The sequence below is a fragment of the Eurypyga helias genome, unplaced genomic scaffold (assembly GCF_000690775.1).
Source record: "Eurypyga helias isolate BGI_N326 unplaced genomic scaffold, ASM69077v1 scaffold9482, whole genome shotgun sequence".
Taxonomy (NCBI): Eukaryota; Metazoa; Chordata; class Aves; order Eurypygiformes; family Eurypygidae; genus Eurypyga; species Eurypyga helias.
Genome location: NW_010237827.1, coordinates 8,149 through 27,115, shown reverse-complemented (window position 1 = coordinate 27,115; position 18,967 = coordinate 8,149). Strand labels below are relative to the sequence as shown.

At 38.8% G+C, this 18,967-nt stretch overlaps 1 protein-coding gene across 1 annotated transcript; it reads left to right on the top strand.

Moving 5' to 3' along the window:
* Positions 1–768: 768 nt before the first annotated feature.
* TRPM1 (transient receptor potential cation channel, subfamily M, member 1) lies at positions 769–18,344 on the top strand (the record flags this gene model as incomplete). Its single annotated transcript, XM_010147608.1, has 12 exons — positions 769–1,058; positions 1,607–1,835; positions 2,672–2,794; positions 3,127–3,258; positions 5,369–5,497; positions 6,350–6,601; positions 7,275–7,449; positions 10,587–10,607; positions 12,288–12,432; positions 14,574–14,773; positions 15,110–15,242; positions 17,075–18,344. Coding segments are annotated over 12 exons (3,099 nt in total), but the record flags the coding sequence as incomplete, so codon positions are not given.
* Between the last annotated feature and the right edge of the window lie 623 nt (positions 18,345–18,967).

Here is an 18,967-nt window from a genome sequence, read left to right as displayed (position 1 = left end):
AATCATGGCTTTTCTCCCTTCAGGATCCTGCTTCATTGTCAGTACTTCCCTTCAGTTACTTCCATGTTGGTTCCTGTAGTAATGGCCTATCCTCCCTATCCCTTTAAGAAATGGGATACTTATACCTTCCGTTTGCACTGCATACTTAAGAGGAGATTGCTTATTCAAAGGTGAAGACTCCCTTTGGTATCTTGCTGTTGTTAAGGATGCTGTCTGCCTGTCTTTTGCATTTGCATGCTACCACCCTCTCCACCTGCATGTCCCTCTGAAAACTGCTGTGATACCTGTCAGATACGCAGCACTGTTCTTGGGGAATAGATGCAGACATACCAAATCAAAAATGACAGTGGAACCTATTCATTGTGAATTCAGGTTTGTTAAAGCTCCATTGCCACTGCAGTGGAATGCATTAAATATTAATTAATTGCAAATCATCCTGTGCAGTTACACATGCGGTAGAGATCTACTCACAAAGTGATGCTTTCAGTTCCATAGGGTTCTACTGCACTTAGCTAGGATGGGTGACTGGTAGTTAAGTATGCAAGAGACAGTTCTCTGAATAAAGTACTAAGCTGCATGTGCTAGCCCAGGGCATGCTCTGTCCCATGTTCTTCATCGTTTTATCGCTATCAGCGTTCAGTGTAGCAATAAGCAAAACCAAATTAGACCTTTAACTATGAATATGTCCTTTCAATCCTTGTTCTGTGCATGGTGCCATGGTCAGGTAAGCTGTTCAAAATCGATGGGAACATTTTTTCTTCTTCCCAGGATGATGAGCCTCCCACCAAAGGGAAGAAAAAGAAGAAGAAAAAGGAGGAAGAGATCGATATTGATGTGGATGACCCAGAAGTTAGCCGCTTTCAGTATCCCTTTCATGAACTGATGGTGTGGGCTGTGCTGATGAAGCGGCAAAAGATGGCACTCTTCCTTTGGCAGCGAGGGGAGGAAACCATGGCCAAGGCACTTGTGGCATGTAAACTGTACAAGTCTATGGCCCATGAGTCTTCGGAGAGTGAGCTGGTGGACGACATCTCTCAGGATCTGGACAACAACTCAAAGTTAGTGGATGCAGAGCAGAGTATATGTCTACTTGATATAGGGGGTTGTCTGACTTGCTGAGAAGCTTTACTTTTAGTAAATACAATTGATTTCTAGAATGTAGGTTCACAGAATGCGATTTGGAGCCTATTTATCAGCAGTAAACAAGCCAAAATATGGTCTCAGAATCTGAAGGCAACACTAGCAAGGATAAAATTTGCATTTTTTCTGACAGAATGTATTTTTTCAGCTTTTCTCCCTGTAAAACCAGCTAGTTTTATTTTACAAAGTTATTTTCAAGAATTACTCACATAAATCAAGGGGTTTCTGATGATATACCAAAACTAGCCTTAAGATGTTATTGGTCTAAGCTAATTCTTTCTGGTCACTAAAGGTTTGTTTGGAACTTTTGTAGACTGTCCCAAATCAAGCTTGAGACTTGGTTGCTCTTCTCATTGTACATGTGTGTGGAAAAACATGACCTTCTGTGAATGGAATTAAAACCCCAAATGTAAGCAACACTGATCTCTAAATCAAAATTCACAGGACTTAATCTTGCATTTTCCAGAGATTTTGGCCAGCTGGCTGTTGAACTCTTGGATCAGTCCTATAAACATGATGAGCAGATTGCCATGAAACTACTGACCTACGAACTGAAAAACTGGAGTAATTCTACCTGCCTAAAACTGGCTGTGGCAGCTAAACACAGGGACTTTATTGCCCACACGTGCAGCCAGATGCTTTTAACAGATATGTGGATGGGGCGACTACGCATGCGGAAAAATCCAGGCCTTAAGGTATTTCTGTTCTGCATTTGTTTTCAAGGATGCAGTTTGTTGCATGTTACGCTACATTACACATAGTGTATGCATAGAACAAATTGGCTTACTGATTAGTGATGTGTTCAGAACATACCTGTTTTAAAGCTTTTTGTTTGTTTGTTTCCAAATTCAGGGTATCTAAGGAACATTGTCCCATGACAAAGGAAAATATAAATCCATAAAGGCTTAGCATGATTGGAATCTGAGAGCAAAGTTGAGACTTTTAATGAATTATGAGATCTGTTAATTAGAAACATACACCTCTGATGAAAAATTAGCTGGATAGAAGCAAAAAGAACTTCATTAGGGGACCTCGCAATAGGAATAGAGAGAAAATGAACTGGATGTGGACACAGGCTTCACATTGCTTAACAGCAATAACTCTCCCCTTGCTATGTACAAAGCTGCTTTTACCTTTCATAAGTTTTTTAACTATTAAAACTAATTATAGTAGGTGACTGATGTAACTATAAACTCCAGTTTATAAGTAAACTTCAGGCTTCAAACCTGAAGCCCTCTTCCAACTGCCACTATGTCCACTCTATGGAATTTCTGTGCGCAACTCTTAATTCTGGAGCACAATTTCTTAATTGCAGTGTATTTGTGGAGATGGGAAGCCTTCCAGGATGCCATCTTCTCATACAAGACCTTATTGCCAAGACTTCTTAAGTACTACTTGGTGGGTTTGAAGATAGCACAGTATCTTGAATACTATAAAGCAGAAAATATTGTTTATGGGATTTGCCTTGTTATGAAATCTGTCAACATAAACAAATATTGCCATCTGAGTTGAATTCTTTCTTGTTGTGCAGGTTATAATGGGGATTCTTTTCCCTCCCACCATCCTTTTCCTAGAGTTTCGGAGTTACGATGATTATTCTTACCAGACATCAAGAGAAAATGAAGAAGGCAAAGAAAAGGAGGAGGAAAATGTGGTCAGTAATGCAGATTATTAGTAGGTTCTGTTATCTCAAGAGTGCTCAGTTCTCTGATTATGCTATAGGTCACTCAGGTGAATATATCTCAGTGCCTCTGTGGGCTAAAAATCTGAACAATTTTTGGAGTGTATAAGTTGAATTCTGAGGGCATGTAAATTATCTGCATAGTTGCACAGATTTATAGAATTTGTATTTTTGTATTTTTAAAAAGCGGTCTGTTTCTTAGAGAAAGCATCATGTAGTTAACAGATGGCTGGGGCTGTAGTTGAGGAAAAGCTATTATTTTTACTGTTGTGTATTGATGAAAACTGACAATTTTGGTCTTGCAGGATGCAAATGTGGATACAGGCTCCCGAAAAGGAGATGAAGAGAATGGAAATAAAAAGCAAAATAGCCTTCCTATTGGAACAAAGATCTATGAATTCTATAATGCACCTATTGTCAAATTTTGGTTCTACACAGTAAGTAAATTACAGTTTAATCATGATTAAACTGGGAGTGACCATTTTTCACAGACCTGTGGAACTTAAAGGTTTCCAATGTAAAAATAATAACCGAGTAATAAATAAATGAACAGTACTGGCTTGCATGGAATGTGATGACTAAAGCACTCCCTTTATTCAGAGAAAAACGCACAGACAGTGAAACAGAATGAATAACTGAAGCTTATGCTGTCAGCCTCTAAAGCTCCTGCACACTTTGAAGGAGGCCCTGTCTGTCTAATCACATGCCAAACTCAGTGCAACCTCCACAGTCCAGTCACTCAGTCCAAGCCAGGCTGGATTATTTTGCTTTCTAAAGGCTCTGGCTCCTGCTCTGTGTTGAAATACACTTCAGGACCCGTGAAGTAATGTCACAATATCAGTCCTTGCCATTTGCTGTGTTGACAGTTAGGCTCAGATAAATGCAAACTCAATGGAAGCACAGATCCCAGTCTGCTAAGACTCAATAGGTGCTTTTCTCTCAATAGGTGCTTTTCTGTTATTTAAATAATTAAACCCAATCTTAGCTGAAAGATCTATTTTTGACAAGCATCTGATTTTCTCCTTAGTGGATAAAGAACTATCTAGTATTAAACTCTGTTTTAATAAAACAGGAAAAGTATTCGTGCTACTGCTTTGTGTGTGCCCTGTAAAAAGGATACTGGTTTATTTTTTTATTCAAAGTTAGGGCTTCCAATACATCCTATGTCATAATATAATGTAGGTTTTTAATTTTAGCACATTGTAATTACAAAACACTATACTGATCCCCTTCTGCTGTCTGTATTAATTATTTAAAAGCAAAATTCCTATTTAATTTCAAAGAAAAGTATTCAACACGGTTTCACAGTGTAAAGAAATTAAATTTTAGTAGATTAAAAATGCCCCAGGCACAAAGGGCCCGATTTAGAGTGCTTTGCAATTGTTGTTTTGCTTCTTTCAACAAATGAGATAATTCAGCTGCCTGGATCATATGTTCCACAGCATCTGCCATTCCCTCAGCTGCTGGAGGCCCATGGCCTCTGCCAGTGTGCATGGCAGCTGCAGGAGGGCCACTGTAGCAGGCCCGCTTGCTTCAGAGAAGAAAATCTTTTTTCTTGTGCAAGTAAGGATCTTCAGCAGCTGAAACCTTCACGCATAGCCTCAATGTATGTGTTCATACATGTCTGTATGAATGTCACAATTAGGGTGGGCTACACTTTCATACATTATCAGGCCTCCCAGCTGAGAGGGTGTTGCTGCCTTCTGTTTGGTGTTTCTCCTCTGACATGGTAGTGCAGCCCTCTGTGCTCTTGCTGAGTTACCCTTCAGCAAGAAACTTGCTCCCGAGACTAAAGGCTACTTAAAGTAACCAAAACATCTGCTAATCTACTGTTCATGCAGGTAGGTCGAAGTAACAAATATAGCAAGAGGTGTTGTAGGGACTGGTATATGAAGTCTGTATGCCTCTGCCTTTGTGTAAAGAGTATATTTTGCCTAGATGGTCTCAACCATTACAGGGTGGAGAACAGCAAGTGGCCTGTGTAGCTCGCTCTTTCCCCTACCCTCCAGGCAGGTGCTGCTCACGGCCCTGCCTCCCTGTTCTGCTTTAGATTTGTTTTGAGATAGTGCATAAATATTTCACATTGACTTATCTTATTCTTTAGAAAACTCCATTTTCTCCATGGAAAATCTTTCAGTTTATTAATCCTTTGTTTCCCCCTGCCACCCCACACCCCCACCCCCTCCCCAACACCCTCCTTTTTTTTTTTTTTTTTAAAGCCATTGAATCCTTTTTCGTTTCTGAACTCTGACTTCCAAGGTCTCTGAAGTTTTCCACTTGGCCAGTCACCAAAGACTGCTATGAGGCACGGAGACACCACAATCACTAGTTTGACATTTACACCAGTAGTTACAGAAAACTGAGTAATAATTCTATTGACTTACACTAATATTCCAGAACTTCCTAATGGAAGTTAGTGGAGACTGATTTCTTTTTTTTTGTTATTTGGTCTGGAAGCCATCTCAAGTAATTGAATGCTGCCTAACTGTGGGAGGATCTTGGGAGCCATCACCTAAAGTCCATAAAGGATTTTCTTTTTTTTTTTAGATATCATACCTCGGTTACTTGATGCTATTTAATTATATCATCTTGGTGCGGATGGAGCGGTGGCCATCAGTCCAGGAATGGATTGTCATCTCCTACATTGTGACCCTGGCTTTAGAGAAAGTAAGAGAGGTAAAGTCTGATCATACCAACATCACACAATACTTAAAATGCAGCTCACTCTTAGAGGTAATATTGACATGGACTTGTACAGCATCCTCCCAAAATGCCCATCGCTGGAGAGAATTTCATTTATAACCCATTCCCATACATTAAAACCTCCTTTTATTGGGCAAAAAGTCAGGCAAAAATGCCCTGAGGTCAGTCATCACATGCATGCTGTCATTAAATGTTATTGATTAAAACCTACAACAAAAAAAAAGCTTAATAAAGCCAAAATAGAAACAGTGATGAAAAGGAGGTCCGGAGGAGGGACACGAAAATTATCACAGGGCTGGAACAGCTCTGCTGTGAAGAAAGGCTGAGAGAGTTGAGGGTGTTCAGCCTGAAGAAGAAAAGGCTCTGGGGAGAACTTAGGGCAACCTTCCAATGTAAAGGGGCCTCATAAGAAAGATAGACAGAGACTTTCTACCTGTAGTGACAGGACAAGGGGCAACTGTTTTAAGCTGAAAGGGGGTAGGTTTTGATTGGACATAAGGAAGAAATCTTTTTGATTGGACATAAGGAAGAAAATGTCTCTGGCCATGATAAGGGGGTTGGACTAGATAATCTGTATAGGTCCCTTCCAACACAAACTGTTCTATGTGTCTACAAAAAGGAAATTTTGCCTACTAGTAACTAAAAATATTGCTGCTTGAGACAAATTTGGCTGCCAGTGGAGAGGGTCTCAGGCACCTACTGAATGTGACAAATTTGGTCTTTTTTCATGGCCATTACTTCAAAAACGTAACTTGGAGGTTTTCGTAGAGATTTATTTGGGTGGTGTTTCATTTGTTGGGGTTTTTTTTTGTTGTTGTTTTTCAGATTCTGATGTCAGAGCCTGGCAAGCTGAGCCAAAAAGTGAAAGTTTGGCTCCAGGAATACTGGAATATTACTGATCTGGTGGCTATTTCAGTGTTTATAATAGGAGCAATTCTTCGCCTACAGAACCAGCCTTACATGGGTTATGGAAGAGTGATTTACTGCGTAGATATAATTTTCTGGTACATTAGAGTACTAGATATCTTTGGTGTGAACAAATATCTGGGACCTTACGTCATGATGATTGGAAAGATGGTTAGTGCCTAAATTGCTGTAAATTATGAATTTCAGAACTTCACGGGAAACTAAATACAGTTCTGATTTTAAAAAGAGGTCTTCCATCTGAGTAGGACTCTGAATAAAGGCTGTGAAAGATGAATTTCACAAAAACACCAGATGCAATACTCTTGCTAATAATTGCTTGTTTTGAGAGGGATTTTTTTTTTTTTTTTTAACCCAGCCTGAAAAAACTTGTTCACTTTGCCTGCCTCCTGCCTCCCAAAGCCAAAGCAGTAACAGATTGCCTATATACTGGGATCATCCACAAAACCATCAGTAGTGGACAGGAGGTGATACAGCAGTGATTGTGTCATCTGTGTGCAGTCACACAAGAGGTCTATGCTGAAAGCACAACATAGTTCACTTCATGCAAAAGAGAATAGGGATAGCAAAGATTTTAGCATTTTAAGTCTTTTAAAATAGAAAACTAGTATTCCTTTAAATGACTGTTTTTACTGCATTTTTATGTATGTTTAATTTATGAGCAGTAGTTAAAATCAAAGAATAATAGCAAGACAATTATCGAGGGGACTGTGTTTGTTCTCTTGATACTTTCTTGTTTACTTTAACGCATGCTGGCAAACAGACATGCCGGTGCTACTGTACTACCTGGTGATGTTAAGAGCCTCTGTATGGTCCCTCCATGCAGATGATTGACATGCTCTACTTTGTGGTCATCATGCTTGTGGTTCTGATGAGTTTTGGAGTAGCCCGCCAAGCTATCCTGCACCCAGATGAGGAGCCTTCGTGGAGACTAGCTCGCAACATCTTCTACATGCCCTACTGGATGATCTATGGAGAGGTGTTCGCAGACCAGATAGACCGTAAGAGTAGAATTCATAGTAAGAGTCTGTTTCCTGTTTCTGAGGCAGATGATCAGATCCAAATTAATGATTGTTTTTAATTTGGAAGTAGTGTTTTGTCTTTATGATTATATTGTTGTTGTTGTTTTCTTATGACAGACTCCAGAGATGGAACAATTTTCTGTTCCCCACCTGCATGTTCTGTCTCACAGTTTATATTCAAACTCAGTTAACAGTGAGAGTGACAGAGTCTGGATTACTCTCCTATCCAAAAGTATAACAGTATTAAGTATTCTGTTTACTTGCAGGGATCTACAGAGATCCTTCTGAAATGTTCTTTAGAACCAGTGTTTTACTAATAGTCAGTTCCAACAGAAGAATTAAAAAATAAATACCTTGCACAGGAGATGAAAATACACATATCCTTTCATCGCTAATTCACAGCACAGGCAATGAGCTAATACATTTTGAATCCCATTGATACATCTGTCTACTTTCCAGAAATGTTTCCATTTCATGAATCACTCATGTTCCTCTTTTCTACACCTGTAGAAAAACGAAACAAAAAAGGAAAACCTTTCTTGGTTAACTTTGGGTGTGGAAATAGCCTTTCTTCTATAAAAGCTGCACAGTTTTGAAAAATAACTGTCAGTATTTTAGAGGAGAAGGAAATGGTCGCGTTACTGTTAGGTTTGTGTTAATTGAAATTTGTACAGACAGTCAAGCGTGCAGCTGGCCTCTTCTAGTGTGTTTCACACAGTTTGCACTTTATCTGAGATAATATAAGCTGCTATTTCAGCACTGTGTGTTATTTCAACCACCTGCATATATTGCCAAGTAGTAAAGTGGAAGGCTGAAGAAACTGAGGTCTAAGTTCAGTCAAAAAAGATAAAGATCCATCATCATAAGACATCTTTATACCAAATGTCATTGACATTTACTGTAATTGCTTAGAAAGGAATAAAATGTCATTAGTCTGTTTGTGAACAGTGTACACTATTGAAAGATCTTATCACCTTCATTTTCCTTATGAAAGCTTGTCTCATTAATGTAACTTATGATACATTAAATTAGTCTTGACAAATACAAGGTCAAACCAGTCATTTATAGTATCATACTGCAGTTTCAGTGCATAAGTGAACCGCAATAAGCTCAGGATTTCTCAAGTGGGTTAATTCACCCATGGGGAAGAATAGACTGTAACAGAGTTTCCCTTACCTTTGTGGCTCATAATATGCATTCAAATCCTACCTAGTTTTGAATAAAGAATGTTGCCAGTGTAGACAGATTGATTTATTTATAAATCAAATCTCACACATAACCAAGAATACTGATGTCTTTAGTGTAAGTGTTGTCCCAGACTTCTCTCATGCTTCCAGTCATTTCTCAATGATATACTCTGCATCCTTTGAATTAGAAATCTTTCTTCAGCAGTGCAAAAAAAGTTTGGGGTTTCCAGTCACACAGGTTCAGTCCAGCTACTTGCTCCACTAACTTTCCCAGGTCAGAAGCTTTGCTCTGTCAGAATCCTCAACATAAGCTAACTTGGAAATGTGTGGGTTTGTTAATATTGAAATAAAAGTGCTCTGCAAGGAGTTCTACTGGTATAACTAGATGCAGTAAAATTATCCTGTAAATTTCTTACATCTAGAAGTCTATGGACTGACTTCTGAAGATCTTTTTGCTTTCAATAAGAAATTTTCACTCTGATCTTTCCATGGCTCTCTGTAAACACACCACAAAAACAACCTCAGGAGTCACGGCAGTGATTGCTGTGGGCAGTCTAAGCTGACTCTGTGTCAAGTGCTTATGGGTTGCCAAGGCCCATGAGTGTAAACAATTTATGGAAGAATTATTACATCAGATTTTCCATCTGCAAGAAGGTAGTTGGACTTTTGTCAATAGCTCCAGTGAGGATAGGATGTCACCTAAAGATGAAGATCACAAATCACAGAATTGCTGAGGTTGGAAGGCATCTTTGGAGATCATCTAGTTGAACTTCCCTGATCAAAGCAGAGTAAATGAGAGCAGGTTGCACAGGCACTGTCCAGTCAGGTTTTTAATATATTGAATGATGAAGGCTGTGTGACCTCTCTGGACAACCTGGTTTAAATGGAATTCCCTCTATTTCTGTCTTGGCCCACTGCCTCTTGTTTTTTCATGGGATACCATAAAAAGAGTCTGGCTTTGTCCTCTTTACTCCCAGCTACCATGAGGTATTTATAATATTGCTAAGATCTCCCCTGACCCTTCTTTTCTCCAGGCTTAATTATCCCAGCTTTCTCAGCCTTGCTTCAGTTGTCAGATGCTCCAATCACCTTCATAATCTTTCTGACCCTTTACTGGAGTCTTTCCAGTATGTCCATGTCTGATTTCTGTGGGGGAACCCAGAACTAGACAAGTCCAGATGTGAATAATTACCTCCCTTAACTTGCTGATAACACTTTTCCTAATGCAACCAGGATGCTCTTGTCTGGTTCACTCTGTTTAGATGTGTCCATGAGCAAGAAGTTAGTGGCATCTAGCACTCAAGAGCAAGATATTCTTAAACAATAGAGAAGCCTGGCTGAGTTTCTTCCCATAGTGTCGGTTTTTGCTACAGTCACCATTTAGGGGCTGGCAAGCAACTATCCATACTGGTAGTCAAAGTGGGATGTAATGGTATCAGTATCGTGACTATTAACAGAAACATAGCTATTCAATAGAAGGAGCTGCAGATTCAAAGCCAGGGTGGTTCTTAAAAAAAAAAAAAGGGAGGAACTGTTTCCATAATAGCTGAAAGAATGTATTTGTGTGATAATTTTGAGTTGTTTTGTGTTTATGGTGACTGCCAGATTTTTTTACTTGCCTGAAAAATCATGTATATTTAAACGATCATCTGCCAGAAGCATTTCGTGATTTATTATTACTATCATGAATTTGCTGCCATATGTAACATTTGAGGAAAAGAACATGAAAAGGCAATTGCAGAATACAATGCATTTTTAACAAAGAGATTGTTTCTAAGTATATGTCTAGTGTTCTGACATTTGAGTTGCTTATCTTTTCTTGGTGGCAAAACTATTTTCAATCATCTTTTTTTGTTTGTTTTATATATTATCTATTGTTTTCTCTTTCTCTCCCTGTCTTCTATTTTGTTCCTTTGGAATGCTGTTCAGTCTATGCCATGGAAATTAATCGTAAGTCTGTGTGGAGAGCTGATTATCTCATTTAGCTGAATATGTTCATTAATCTTTTTCTTCACTAGATACTGACACTTTAATTATAGGGCTCATCCAATATTCAGGTGTGGATCTTCTTTTTCTACTGTAAAAGTTTCATTCGAAAAGAAGCAGAGGAAAACTATTTTAATACTTATTGCAGGTCAGAAGTTTGAATTGAGCTTATGTGGTTGCTATGACTTGTTTCTAGTACATCAACAGTAAAATAATCCTTCTTTTAAATTATGATGCTTGAGTCTCATGGTATAGCTAATTGTCTTTGATGTAGGTATAATGTTAGGGTGTACTTTCATTGGTCCGTGTGAATAATATTATGCTTGACTTTCCTGTTATACTTTTCCTATGATAAACAGGAAAAATGTAGGTCTGATGTTTGAAAAGCAAGTATTTTTTATTAATCATAGCCTAAGTATCTTCTTCAGTCCATAGTAAATAAGATTATTCTGTTTTCAAATAATTTGAAGCATTTTTCACATAAGCTGGAAGCTTGGGTTTTTTTCCAAATGCTTTAAAAAATACGGTTTGTCACTATATATAAACTAAATCTGTAATGAACTCATTGTTACACTTAGTATGTACTAAGGTTTCAGCTAAGGAAAAACACTTTACCTGCCACTAAATGGTTCCAAAAGTTAGTCTTGTATTTGAAATCAGATAAGCTGGCACTGCACAGAACAAACTTGATGCATTTACCCAACTCTAGGACAGCTCTAACCCCAAGACAACCTATGTATTATTAGGATTGCTTCAGGTTATATCAGTTTGATCAATATTCTCAATTTTTGTCTCATTCTCACCGATCTGTTTTGCTGTTACTATATCATTTTCATTTTCTAATTTTATCTCTTTGGTTTAAAATTTTATCCAAAATTTAGAATTACTGTGAAACAGGGGAAACGGAAATTGGTTCAACAGTGGTGTCAGGGCCACTTGCTGGTAATGGTAACAGCCCCAGACAGGACAGGTAATAGCCTAGGGGCCATCTAGGGAGGCTAGTTAGGGGCAAAAGGAGACAGGGCCACGGCCAGAAGGGTCCACCCAGGGGACAAACACAGGTCCAAGGTCCATCCAGAAGGCAGGGCTGAGACCTGCACACCTGACATAGCTCAGGAAGGGGCAGGTATGCATGGGGAGGTGGGTGTGTACCCCAGGTGAAGCTGGTCAGGACCCTTAAAGCCTCTTTACTACACTCAGGGCCCTGATAAAGGTTTAATTTATGCTTGGCGATCTGGGACACTGTGTAAAATCCTTTTATATCTTTAGTAAGGTCTGCACACAAGTTTGGTTGGAAATTTTTTTTAATTACACTGTTGATGTGTAATTGTTGATGCACATTACAATCTTGTCCCAGACTATTACTATGAGAAAAAGAAAATCCATATGAATTTGTGGCAAAAGCCACACTGTACAGTAGGCTTGGAGCTGCCTCTCTGTTCACTACTATGGGAAGTTATTTTTCTATGCTGTAATTAGAAGCAGAAGTTAAAGTAGAAATTATACATACTTCCTACTGGAAATAAACTGACAAAACCTGTTGAGCTTGGCGATTTTATATATGTGTCATCGTTAAACAAATGTGAGTAGTGTTTTTAAGTATCTGGCAATTTGTGAAAAATACCTTTCCTGTTTTTTCTTTAGCTCCTTGTGGAGACAATCTTTACGATGATGATGGTAAACGCCTCCCTCCATGTATACCAGGGGCCTGGCTCACTCCTGCTATTATGGCCTGTTACCTCTTGGTAGCAAATATCCTGTTGGTAAACCTGCTGATTGCTGTCTTCAAGTATGTAAATGATCATGCACTATGTTTACTTTCTTATTACCAAGATAAAGTTTCTGTGAGAGCCAAGGGTTTGCATTTGCACTTAGAATCTAATTACTCTATGAACATGACTGGCAAATACTTGTAACAGTGTATACATTGGGAAAGGTTGTTTTGAATTTGCCAGAAAATGCAGTAATGGATGTGGCAGAATCTGCCTACTTCCAATTATCGTTCAGTGGATAGCAACTGGCCTCAAGATGGCTCTGGAAAGATAAAAACCAGAATCCATGAAACCTGCTACATGCATGATGGAAGGAAGCCCATGTAACCACTAGGGAACACGATTCTGTGATAAAACAGCAGAATGAAAATAGCAGGAGCCATTTTCCACTATCACAGTATCATCTGGCTTATTTTTCTTTTTTCTTGTTTTGCTTTTCATTTAGAAAAAAAAAAAAATAGGACCTTGCAGAGTTCTTACACGCTGCAGAAGAGGAGTCTATATTGCCTTAAACCAAAACAAATGATGGCTACATGTTGCCAATATCTGTGGCCAGTCCAAGCAATATGAACTATGCACATTCTTAATGTTAGTCTACAAATCTATATTTAAACTTCTCTGGAGTACAACTAAATGAATTTCTGTTGCTTGTTCTTTCTACCCACGGTTATGTTGCATGCTTTTCCTGTCATGACCTAGGGATTAAAAGAAATTTTAAAAAATCGTCTTGCTAGTAAGACTACTAGTAGACAAGTACAATACTAGTAAGACGACTTCCAAACACACCACCTGAGAAAAGCAGGTGATCCATTTCTGATGTCCATAAACATGTAGTGTTGGAGGACTTGTTGGCATAGGTAGCTGGTGTCACAACCTCAAAAATAGTTCATTGCATGCCCAGAAATCTACAGCTCACAAAGCCTGTCTTTCATTTGATGTATGTAACGTAAAAGGTCATGAATTTTAAAGTGGTCAGATGCCAGTCACATTGCTAGGGGGAAGGGGAAGAATCTTACAATAGTAGCTATTATTGGCTGAAGGACCAAGGAATCAGCAGTTTGGGAAGTAGGTCATGCTGTTAACTCCCACCATCCCAGCATGGTTGCAGGGGGGTGAGATCTAGCTGAGGAATTTCTGCTATGCAGGACACACAGAATGAAGGCAGATTGTCATTTATCATTGGTAAATAATCTTGTGTACTTAGCCAAAAGAAACCAAAAGCTATGAGTGCTGTCGTTCTCTGGTTTCAAAGAGAGATTTTAATTGTTTTTGTGAATGTAGATATTCTAAAGTACAGAAAGTTAGAAAAGAAGTGGACAGAAAATACAAAAAAGGGAGTGTCAATATCATCATTGTCATAGAAGTGGAGTAAGCTGTCTGAGCATACTTGAACACAGCTTGAAAAGCTTTATCTAAGACAGAACATCAAGTCTGCTTCTCTTAGATGGTATTTCATAACCTTGACTATTGTTATCTCTGGATTGAATACTACTGCTTTTACTCCTTCATGTCCACCGAATTACAAAATAAAACATCTTCATAACACACCTTGTTTTGGTGTAGAAATGATGAGGCCATGGCTTCTAAGAACAAATTCCTTTACAAGAATATGCACCATGTTTTTGAGTCAGAAGTTTGAGTGAGTAAAGTTTGAATTAGGACATTTTGTGAAAACTTGAAAAGACTTCTATGTAGGTCAAGCTGATTAGCATATTAAAGGCAAACTACGTGAAGCTTCTGGGTTTAGCATACAAAATATTTTTCATTAATTTAATACTTTGTGTAATATCAAATACTGGCATGTGTTAAAAGAAATACTTAATAACCAAGCCCCAACATACCAATTATGTGATTCATAAATTGTGCAAGTTTCTTTTCACTAACACCTAAAGGACCTTATACAGTAGGAGTAAACAGTCTTAAAAGGAAGACTGTTCTGAGTGGTGCAGGAGGGATGCAGAGCACCTTCTGCTGTGCTGCCCTCACAGGGAGTAGTGAAATTGTGAGTTCAGGTCATTCAGCAGCATCACCAAAGAGCTGAACCAAGCGAGTCATGTGACCTCATGTTATTTAGCTGCTGCTTTTTTCAACATGGGACTTTCTCAATGATAAGTAACCTTAGGGGCTTAATAGAAACTCTATGTGTGTTCCCTTTCAGCAATACATTCTTTGAGGTAAAATCAATATCCAACCAAGTCTGGAAGTTCCAGCGGTACCAGCTGATTATGACGTTCCATGACAGACCTGTCCTTCCACCACCAATGATTATCTTCAGCCACATCTACATAATCATCAAGCGAATCTGTTGTCGCTGCAAGAAGGGTGAAGGAGACCAGGATGAGCGTGACAGGGGACTGAGTATGCAAAACTTCTTCTAGAAATTGAGCTCTTTGCCGCAAATTAGCAGAAAGCAGCAGCTTTTCCAATGTTGAATATACCCATATATAGAAAATATAGCCATCATAGAAAATATAACCATATAGTGGATGGTCATAAAAGCAGATGATGGTCGTAATGCATTACAGTGCTGCAGGGCTGTGGCCATCTTTGACTAATTTACAAACTCATCTGTTCATTTAGTGCAGGAGTAGAATCTGCAGTACCCATATGTCCAAAATAATCTGCTAATTGGATTTAAATTGACTGCCAGAAGTTCAGAAAAAGGAAACTCATATTTTGTCTTCTGTTTTACAGAGTTGTTTCTGAATGATGAGGAGCTAAAAAAACTGTATGAGTTTGAAGAGCAGTGTGTAGATGAGTACTTCCAGGAAAAAGAGGATGAGCAGCAATCTTCTAATGATGAACGCATCAGAGTTACCTCTGAAAGGTACCTATTATAAGGAAAAAAAATCCCACCACTTATCTGGAACACTATTTGCTCTTTTGTGTCTTCATTATAACCAAAGTTGAGTTACGGTACAAAAGATTTAGATCTTTAAGAAAACTGCCACCAGTTCAGAAGCTGACTTGAATTCTGAATAAATATCTGTGCAGGTGCATCTCTCACAAGAGCAAGTTTTCTGTTGTTCCTACGAGTATGTTGCTAAGAGTGCTGGTTTGGGTAGCTTTGGTATGAGAACATTTTTGTTCACAGTCAATTTTTTCCCTCTCACTCATTTGAAGACCACAGTTACATCTTTTATCCCTTTGAGCAAATTACTACATGTTGAATTTCCAACAGCTCATCCAACCATGAGAAATATGGTGGATCTTAATGACAAAAGTGCTCAAGATTCTTCCCCTGGACCCATGGTTTGTACTAGGGTCCAGCACTCACAACTGCTCGATTTTAATCTCTGCCATAGATTCCCTTGGAAACTTTGAACAAGGCATTTAGCTTTTCAGTATGAACTTCCCCCATTTAAAAGACAGGGAATATTCACATGCAAATTATTAAGCTATTCTGAGGACTAGGTAATGTTTGCATATTGCTGTGTAAGCACACAGTGATAATGGCAGCAGCACTTTTTTACCAGGTCACTTGGCAGGACTGTTCCCAAAGGCGCTGTTAGCAGTGTTCAGCTAGTAGTTCTGAGTCAGTCAAAGGATGGGGTCTTCTGTCATTTCCTTAAAATGATGAAAAATTCTCCCTGTAATGAAAATGATACACCATTTAAACACCCGTTCATCTTAATCTACCTCACAGTACTTTGATGAACTACTCTCTATCTATCTATCTATATTCCTTTTAACATTTCTCATGAAGTAGCTCTGTGAGCCATATAATTCCTTAATGGATAAACATCTTTCTCTTGAATGGAGGCCTTGAACATCTTGCATTATTATATGTGAAGTCTGAGAATAGAGAAGTAAATGAAATCTGTATTCGAGTAGTTTCTATTGCGCTATTTAACCATGGCAATTTGTCAAAATCCTAGGTATTGTGGCAGAGAATAAAGCAGGGCTGGTAAGCCTCACTGATTCACTATGGTGTACGGCCACAAAGCAGATTTGCTTATTTCTCATGGCTTCTTGCTCCAGATGCTTTGTCATCTTTTGTGTGTGAGAGAAAAAAAATGCTAATTTAATTTCCACAGGCCGTTTACTCGTGTATGATGTCCAAGTCACATTCTAATGCATTACTTTTATATGCATTCTTCTGGTACCATCACTTTCATTACGATACAAAGGATTAAAAAAATAGGAAAAAGTATTATTTTAATTGAAGTAGACAATAATTCCACTTCCTTCAGCTGATACATAATTGAAAGGTATTTTAAGAGCTGAAGTAATCTCATATACACCAGCATATGTTCTCTCTCATACAGCTACAAAACCTGTTTTACAACATGCCTTGATGCTATTTTAAGTCATCCTGTGAGCACGTCGTTAGAAAGTATTTTTCATATTATTATCGATGTTTCACAGTGAAAAAGGACAGCTGAACGCCAAGTGGGTGGCACACACAGAAATGTTAAAGCAGGCTGTCCTAAGGCAAAATGAGGGCAAAATTCAAACAGCCCTCTAATATGGTATATGGAAAGCACAGATAACAGGAAAATGCATATGCTTTTGATGCTACACATAGGAAAAAAGAATGATGCATGATACGTAGCACAAAATTCTGCCTTACAAAGAAATCAGTAGCTGGGTGCCTATAGCAGGTTACTGCACCGTTCCACAGCTTCTGTTCTATGCTTCCTCTTTTATACCCAACAGAGTTGAAAATATGTCTATGAGGCTAGAAGAAGTGAATGAAAGAGAACATTTTATGAAAGCTTCTCTTCAAACAGTTGACCTTCGACTCTCTCAGTTGGAAGAACTATCTGGTCGGATGGTGAATGCTCTAGAGAAGCTGGCAGGTATTGACAAATCTGAGCTGACATACACACGTTCTCGGGCTTCATCTGAGTGTGATGCTGCGTATCTCTTAAGGCAAAGCAGTGTTAACAGCTCTGATGGCTACAGCATGTACAGATACCATGTCGGTGGTGATGAATTAACATATGATGACAGTACTGCTCCAATGTCACCAGCCATGGGATTGCGTAAAAAAGCCCATTCCCTTGGTACCAAAGAAGATGGAGCAGACCCAAGGATGCTGGTTCCAGAACACCACACCAGTCTCCATTATACCTCTAGTGCTAATGCAGTCACCACAGCAGATTACAGTAAATCTACATTAGAAATTGCACAGAATGTTTCCAGACCCCATTCTTGTTCAGGAGGTTTTGAGGATGAAAAGCAGGGGATTTTCAAGAGTGATGGAATGGTTCCTCGAAGCATGAACCAGATGGATGCTGTTACAAACAGACAGTCAGTACCAAGATCAGATTTTCAGAATACTCAGGTAAAAGTAGAACGTACCAAGTTAGAAGCAACCATCTCTTATCCCTTGGAAAAATCTAAAGCAATGCGCTATTTTCCTCCTGAAACATTCAGTGCTTGTCAAACCACTATGATGAAGTCGAGGAGCTTTATATTTGCACATGGTGGGAAGCTGGTCGGAGGAGTTAATAACTGGACCACAGAGTATAGTACCATCATGGATCAGGTGTGCCCTTCTACAATTGAACAATGGGCCACAGAGTGGAAATACGAAGTTGAGCAGCAACTTTCTCAAGAGCGTCCTCCAGAATACCCTGGTGTTATCTCTGAAGCAGAAAGGCAAGCAGAGCAGAAACAGTTGCAGATGGACACAGACGACAGTGATGTTGGTGAAGTAGGTATGAGTGCCTCTTACACCTCTATGCCTGCCACTGTCAAGGCTGAGAATTTATTGTCAGTAAAGCCAGAAAGGACTTCGGGGTTCCCATCAGTACGGTCAAAGAGTTTGCACAGCCATTCTCGGAAAGCCAAGTCTGTAAAGGACAAGTTAAATAGACCAGGACATGCCAGCAGTGTAACTAATTTGGTGGTAGCATTTGGGAGTGCAACAGAAGAACAGAGGGCTAGGCAAGACAATGCATCCACAGAAACGGAATGTTAAAGTGGCTTATGACCCCTGTTTTATCAACAGTCAAGAAAGCAGCATGACTAATTGAACAAATGATGGATTTAAAAATTCATTTCTGAAGAAGAATTTTGCATATATTTGTTTCTTTTCATTTTAATAGATCTATGTTCTGTTCTTAAATAAATGCTTGCTGGGCCAGGTGAAAGAGAGATGTTCTCTCAGAGGCAGATAACAAGTTGGCACAGTCCACAAATGCCAACAGTGTAGATCTTTGTTCCATTTCAACCTCCCTCATAAGCTCATTTACTGACAAGCTCTTTATAAAAGCTCTTGAAAGAAGGACAATATTATCATGTAACAATTTAGAAAATGTTTTATCCTCTTTTTTTTTTTTTATCAGAAGGCTTCTTAAACTGAACACATTTTTAACCAGCCTTAGTTTTTATCCTTACTTATGCAGCTGGTTCCTTTGTGGCCATTGTGGTTTTTTTCAGATCAAAACAAAATTGTTGGGAAGCAAAGAAAAATTATGCAGTCCTCTCTTTTACTTCTGATTTCATGCATGCTTCCTAGCTCCTCTTTCAGAAAGGCACAACATAACCATTTTCATCGACTAAAATAGGTCTGAGTGGCAAAATACAGTTGTGTTTAGAGAA